We start from the raw sequence: 7,608 nt of genomic DNA, 5'->3' as shown, positions 1-7,608 counted from the left end.
TAAAGTTTAATTAATTACAATTTAAGTTGGAGCTACTTGTAGCTATGCTAATTTTCAATGTTAGTTATGCAAATGACACTCAAATTTAACTTTTTTACATGGCAGATATTTGTGAAATAAGGCAAAATATGTACTCGTAAATCACTGTTTTTGACTCTAATTTGATGAGTTTGTTTCCCTCGTTAACCCTCGACTTCCTGCGATTAAACGTTGTGTTCTTTTTGTTTAGGTTTTAGCCTATGATTGAAGAAGTGCCAACCTGGAACATGGTGCATCATATTTGCCCCTCAGTGCCCTTGATGCCTTGCTGGCTTTCTGTCCTGCTTCTGTTCGGCTACGCGGCCTTTCCCTCCCACGCCGACAGTGAGTATACCGGCGCTGAAAATGTCTGCTCTAAAATGCCTGTACTCCATTTACATTTACAATATGGTCGAAGTTGGGTTAGCGGTTGATGCTAAATGTAAATAAAGTGTCATTTTAGCTCTATAGTCTTTATAGTCTTTTTTCTGAGGAATTTACCAACATATCTGAGGAAAATGTTGATATTCCAGATTCTTTTGTTGTGTTTCCATGGTTACTGTGTGTTCACTTTATTAAAAAAACTCAATACCTGCAAACTAGTTAGTTGTAGCCTCAGAATTAACTAATTTATGCCTGGACTTGCCCTTAATGAACAATAACTCAAATAGATGAATCAAAATTTTATACGTTTATATAAGAATAATAGAAGAAAAGGTGGGTGCAAAAGTTTTGGCCCCCGACTCCATAATACTTCATAATGCAATATTGCCACTCGGTTATTCTTGAGCACTTCTGGTTTCTTAAACTTTGTTGATTTAGTTGATTAATATTTTTAATATATAATTGATGTATTTGTATCTGGATGTGTGTATTGATTCAAATATCTGTATATATATTTGGATTTAAAATCGAAACATGCATAAAAGTACACCACATGGTATCTCTACCAAAACTTTACAACTGTAAAGATATACAGCACTGTGCAAAAGTCTTAGGCACATGTAAAGAAATGCTGTAGAGTAAAGACGCCTTCAAAAATAACGAAATTAAATGTTTCTGCATTTTTAAAAAATCCTATAAAGAGCAGTAAACAGTAATAAATGAAACAAAGTCAGTATTTAATGTGACAATCCTTCACTTTAAATAAATAAACAGTATCTGAGGTGCAGTGTGTGCAGTTTTATAAGGAAATGAGCTGGAAGTGTTACTGAGCATCTTGCAGAAGCAGCCACAGTTCTTCTGGAGACTTTGACTGTCGACTCGCTTCTTATTTCTGCAGCGAAACCCAGCAGCCTTCATTATGTTTTTATCTGAAAAGTGTCTCTTATGGAATCTGCTGCTTTCTTTACTGACATACAAACATTTTTCTGTAACATTTCATTTTGTGCTGGAAAACTAATGTTTGGAATCTAAAATGTTTTTGTACTGAATCAATAATGTAGAAGTCAGAAAATAAACATCTATAACAAAGTTTGTACTAAAAAAAAAGTAGGGTGCCAAGACTTTTGCACAGTACTGTATACAGTAGAAAACTGTCAAATCAGCTGCTAGTCATTATATTGAAAAGTTATAAAAAGACACCTTGATACCTGAAATATCTCAGAAAAGTGTATTGTGACTTCTCTGATATTTTAATATTTTGGCTAAATTGCTATAAGAATAAACATCAGTAACAGTGGATGTTCTTCCAGCTGGGTGTAGTCCCGTAAGTCCGAATTCAGAGACATCCGCATTGTCTCTGAATTCCTGTATCGGTCATCGTTACTTTGAACCAAGTGCATTAAAGTCCCTTCGTGGCTACTGAAATTTGACCATAGTAATGAAGGTTTGTGAATGAGAAAAGCTTACGATGTAACAAACACCACTAGCTATGAAAACGTGAGGCAGCGTCGGTCCAGTCTACATCTTATGTAACTTGTTTGTTTGAAGCTTCGTTTCATCCGAGTACACCACGTTCCCTCATCAGGTATCGATATTCTGGCAGATTCTCCAGGACACGGTTCCCCCATTACGCCTTTTTGAAGGAAGATTGAAAAATAGAGATTGAAGATAAATAAAAACCAAAAGCAGAGTGTTGGAGTGCTGGAGTTCCCGTATGTGAAATGTCAAGTCAAGTCTGTTTTAGAAGTTATGTAACTACTTCTTATTGTTTCTTATTGAAACAAAAAAAAAAAGTGAGACAGGCCACGCCCACAGGAGGCAAACTACAAACGTCAGGAGCGCGTGACCGTACATTTAACCTTTAAAATTCAACGTATCTCCAACGTAACTGATCTTTCAGTTGTGTATTTTATTAACATTGTACATATTAATAAATTTTTCTATCTAGCTATCTATCTATCTCTCTGTCTGTCTTTCTCTCTGTCTGTCTTTCTCTCTGTCTCTGTCCCTCTGTCTCTCTCTGTTTCGGTCTCTCACCCTTCTCTTGCTCTGTCTCTCCCTCTTTTTCTTTTCCAGGTTTGCCGAGTTTCATCAAGACTCCGGAGGACTACACGGGGATTTCGCGTGGCGTGGCGTCTTTCGTGTGCCAGGCGGTCGGAGAACCCAAACCTCGTATCACATGGATGAAGAAAGTCAGCTCTCCGCGCTTTGAGGTGAGAGTCGTAACGTAACTGTAAACAGATAAAAAGTACGATATACTGTATATTCACTTTAACTGTTGGCCAGTTGCAGTAGTATAAGAGTAATAAAACACTTCAGCATGTGCTGAAACTAATCTGTTTTGTGGTGGTAACAGTAACACTGCTGTGGAAAATACTCATCTCTGATTGGCTGGCAGGACTCTTTTCTCCAAAGGTGATTTTACCAGAGCTAACTGTAAAAAAGAGACATTTTCCAAGAAGGTCTTTTTCTTGTGTGCAGGTCTTTCCATACCCATGAACTGTGCAGGTCTTTCCATACCCATGAACTGTTGTTTACATGCAAGACCTAAGACAGATTCAGACATTCATTATGGTACAGTTTTGTATTGCGTTGTTTACGGTATCACTTAACTAAAGAACTAAGAACAGATTTCACCCAGTATTAAAAACAAATCACTTTTAGTCCATTCGTTCCTGATGATGGTTCTCGTCTACATTGCATTTGATGTTTTCTTTTGCAATACACCGAGGGAAAAACCTCGTTGCATGGTGTATTCATCCCTGGCAGTCCTCTGCACCTATAGCCAGACAAGCAGCATTCATTGCCTCCAGGATAGACATCTGGTCATATGGTCGGTTATCATACGCCTTCCATCTCCAAGTAGAGAAGAACTCCTCAAGCAGGTTCAGAAAAGGGAGGAATGGAGGGAGGAATTGCATTGCATCGTTCGAGGTTGTGCTGCAAACCATTCATTCACAGGGCGAGAGTGGTGGAAGGCAACGTTGTCCCAAATGATAACATGCAGAGTCATGTCAGAGCTCAAACAGCCTTTCATTCAGTGCATGCAGAAATATGATGAGGTGCTCTGTATTCTCTGGGCCAGCAGTTGATGTATGGCAAAGGACGCCATCATTGGAGATGTGAGGAAGGAGTCTCCAGTGCCAGTGCTTTCTAACAGTCAGTGGTAAAGCTGTAACTTTTTGACATCGTTGCTTTTAGTCTGATGCTAATAGCGAAGCCGTCGTATGTACGTGCGTACACTGTGTTTACCTTCGTGTTTTATTGAATTATTTTCACTCGTGCATGTCTGTGGTGTTTAGATGATGTCTCAGCTTGCAGCGTTTGCTTCCCTCCGTCTCTCCGTCCCGCAGGTGATCGAGTTTGAGGATGGCTCGGGCTCTGTCCTGCGTATCCATCGCCTGTGCAAACACCAAGACGAGGCCACTTACGAGTGTACGGCCACCAACAGCGCCGGAGAAATCAAAACCAGCGCCAGACTCACCGTGCTGGAAGGTAGGAAGTGTCTGTCTCTTCCTAGTAAATGTAAAAGTCAATGTGTAAAATTACTCAGTGATAGAATTTACCATTTGCAAATAAAAATAAATTACTAATATACATGATGGGACTGTATATTAGATACAAAAGGAGAAATTTTGGACTTCGAGAGCAGGAACACAGCGTTTGCCTGCCAGCTTCCTTTTTTCACCACCACTGTTTTGTTCTGTTGATAATTTCTCAGCACAAATCTGTGTTAGTAGAGATCAGAAGTCTCGTGTTTAAATTGCTCAGGGTTCAATTACTGCACAAGCGGCTTCATCTAGATGGGGAAGAGGAGTCCGGGAAATGTGACTGTGATGAAACAGTTTCTTTATTTAAAAAAAGACAGCAGGTGGTCTTAGCATTAGTACGTTTTTATGATGTAAAGAGTTCGACTGCCCCAACGCCGTAACGTTCTCTGTAACGAGTCTTTTGGAGAATGAGCTCCGCTGACTCTGTAGTGTGTTGTAGAGTGGGTGAGACGGATCGTCCATGATGGAGCGCAGTTTGTTCAGTGACCTCCTGTTCCTCACTGACTCAAACGGCTCCAGTTTCCATGATGATGCGGAAAAAGACCACCAGGCCAAGGAGCTCATCAAACAAGCTGAACAATATACGCTCGTTTTAGTCTTATTTACATATGCATATTTTATTCAATTAAATTGTCGCTAGTTGGCAGTAATCATTTATAATCCGAGAATGTATTCACAGGGCTCATTTGATGAGTCTTAATAATGTCGTGATTGATTTTATGTGTGAAAATCATTTTTGTCTGCATGTGTTTGTTTTTTTTTGGGGTTTTTTTTCCGGAAGCTAGCGCAGTTCAAATGAACGAGTAGGAAATGTGCACTCTATTCGTGCACAAACCAAATAGAATTTTCAATTTCATCAATTAACAAACTAATACTGATAAGCTGCTGTGCGAGTTTTACAAATAGGTTATAATTACAATAAAATGTTTTGTTTTTGTCAGTTATTTTACGATTTCTGCTCCTCTACCTCGGTCCCATGGATTTGTCACTCTAAAACAAAAGTCTATACCAATCTGCATGTTACTGTGTGTCGCTGTGTGTCGCTGTGTGTCGCTGTGTCTGCAGCAACACACAGATGCAGCAACATGCAGACGCAGCAACACACAGATGCAGCAACACACAGACACAGCAACACAGCAACACCCAGACGCGGCAACTCAGAGCAAGACGCAGAAGCACACAGCAACACACAGACACAGCAACACACAGATGCAGAAACACGCAGACGCAGAAACTCAGAGCAACAGGCAGATGCAGCAACACGAAGACGCAGTCACACACAGACGCAGCAACAAACAGCAACACACAGACACAGCAACACACAGATGCAGAAACACGCAGACGCAGCAACACAAAGACGCAGCAAGCCGCAGACGCAGCAACACGCAGACACAGCGACACACAGATGCAGAAACACGCAGACGCAGAAACTCAGAGCAACAGGCAGATGCAGCAACACGAAGACGCAGTCACACACAGACGCAGCAACAAACAGCAACACACAGACACAGCAACACACAGACGCAGAAACACGCAGACGCAGCAACACGCAGACGCAGCAACACGCAGACGCAGCAACACACATGCATGTTGCTGCATCTGTGTGTTGCTGCAGACACAGCGACACACAGTAACATGCAGACGCAGCAACTTGCAGCAACACAGATGCAGCAACACGCAGTAACACGCAGACACAGCAACACAAAGACGCAGCAACCCAGAGGCACAGCAACACACAGTATCACGCAGACGCAGCAAGACTCAGATGCAGCAACACACAACAATACACTGACGCAGCAACACACAGCAACACGCAGACGCAGCAACACACAGATGCAGCAACATGCAGCAACACAGACGCAGCAATGCGCAGACGCAGCAACACGCAGATGCAGCAACACGCAGCAACACACAGATGCAGCAAGACGCAGACGCAGCAACACGCAGACGCAGCAAGACGCAGCAACGCACAGACGCAGCAAGACACAGCAACACGCAGACGCAGCAACACGCAGATGCAGCAACACGCAGCAACACACAGACGCAGCAAGACGCAGACGCAGCAACACGCAGATGCAGCAACACGCAGCAAGGCGCAGACGCAGCAACGCGCAGACGCAGCAAGACGCAGACGCAGCAAGACGCAGCAACGCACAGACGCAGCAAGACACAGCAACACGCAGACGCAGCAAGACTCAGATGCAGTGGAAAGCATGCTTAAAGATTGGAGTGATTATTAGCATTTATCTGGATATCGCCATTAATTGAGGAATTGTCGAAGTAGAGTTCAGTCACTAGTAAGAGAGCTGACGTCATGCTAACTGCTGTGTGTAAATAATAATATTAGCCGTGTTTGCTAGGAAGTGGGCGCAATGTTTCAGATGTTAACAACATTCTAAAACATTTTTACAAAAGTATATTGAATGTATATGCTCCACCTAACTCACCACCAACCTTTTTTACAGTTAAAGACTTTGCATTTCTTTCAAATCCCCATAATTCTTATTCTAGTCTAGACTATTTTCTTATTCCACATACCTTAGCTGCATCAGTTTTAAATTGTAGGATCGGTTCAATTCATGTATCAGACCATGCCCCAATTACTCTTCATTTAACTTTCCAAAGCCCTGTGCACACGTATAAATGGCAGTGCAATAAAGCCGTTTTATCGGATCCAGATTTTTGTGACTATATCAGGAGGAGTAAGAAGAAGAAAATGATATCTGAACAGAAAAAACATGCAGTAATGCTGCAAAAGTCCACCCAAGACCAATCATTCGGCAAATAAATCCATAGCAAGTGTAATCCAAAAGGCGTCGGGGAATCTCAGTAGCCAGTGTCTGTTAAAACTGCATTCACTGCGAAACTAAGTGTAAACATCTCAAATGTCATTTTATTTGATCTAATTTACTAATTTAATTTATTATTTTATTGAATATTTCACATTTCTAATATTTTGTCTTGTTCTTTCTTTTTTTTAAAGACATTTTTACTAATTTTTTTGCTTGAGCTTGTTTGGTAGATAATTATTGGTATGTAATGAGTTAATAATCTTATAATGTCATTATATAAAATATATTCACCTCCAAGATGTTTTCATTCTTGCAGCCATTGATTTGGCCTGTGTAGCTTTTCTGAACGTGTGTGTTGTGTGTTTTCAGAGAATCAGATTCCTCCCGGTTTCCCGAGCATTGATACTGGTCCTCAGCTCAAAGTGGTAGAGCAAACACAGACCACTACCATGCTGTGTGCTGCTAGTGGAAACCCCGATCCGGAGATTTCCTGGTTTAAGGACTTCCTTCCCGTCGACATCATCAGCAGCAATGGACAGATAAAGCAGCTTCGCTCAGGTATCAGTTAAAACTGCATGATGGTGTAACTCATGCTATTTTATTAGTGAAAAATAAAAGTCTCTTTCTGTACAAGTTTAACAAATTCCTTAAGTCGTACATTTAATATTTTTTTTTATTTCTTGTAATAATCTCTCACACCAAAATCTTTAAGTTGCGTTACAAATTTTTTTACATCAAATAAATAATAGAATTGATTACATCAAACAACAGAAGTAGTTTACATCAACAGAAGAAATTGTTTACGTCAAAAATTCCTCAGAAATTGCCATTGGTTCTGAAACTTTTCTTGGCTTTACCAGGTG

The 7,608-nt window shown here is 40.8% G+C and overlaps 1 protein-coding gene across 2 annotated transcripts in view; it reads left to right on the top strand.

Annotated features, from left to right (window-relative positions):
- The first annotated feature begins 233 nt into the window (after positions 1 to 233).
- LOC113525264 (receptor-type tyrosine-protein phosphatase F-like) overlaps positions 234 to 7,608 on the top strand; it is a 92,338-nt gene continuing 84,963 nt past the window's right edge. The window contains exons 1-4 of one of the 2 annotated variants that reach the window (XM_053242341.1): positions 234 to 363; positions 2,479 to 2,615; positions 3,756 to 3,897; positions 7,115 to 7,303. In XM_053242341.1, coding sequence (XP_053098316.1) covers positions 240 to 363; positions 2,479 to 2,615; positions 3,756 to 3,897; positions 7,115 to 7,303 — 592 coding nt within the window. In that variant the 5' untranslated portion in view covers positions 234 to 239. The remainder of the gene's footprint in view (positions 364 to 2,478; positions 2,616 to 3,755; positions 3,898 to 7,114; positions 7,304 to 7,608) is intronic. The other variant, XM_053242342.1, reaches the window with a different exon arrangement.

This window comes from Pangasianodon hypophthalmus, chromosome 19 (genome assembly GCF_027358585.1).
Source record: "Pangasianodon hypophthalmus isolate fPanHyp1 chromosome 19, fPanHyp1.pri, whole genome shotgun sequence".
Taxonomy (NCBI): Eukaryota; Metazoa; Chordata; class Actinopteri; order Siluriformes; family Pangasiidae; genus Pangasianodon; species Pangasianodon hypophthalmus.
Note: the sequence above shows the minus strand (reverse complement) of the source record. Positions and strands in the feature narration are given on the sequence as shown.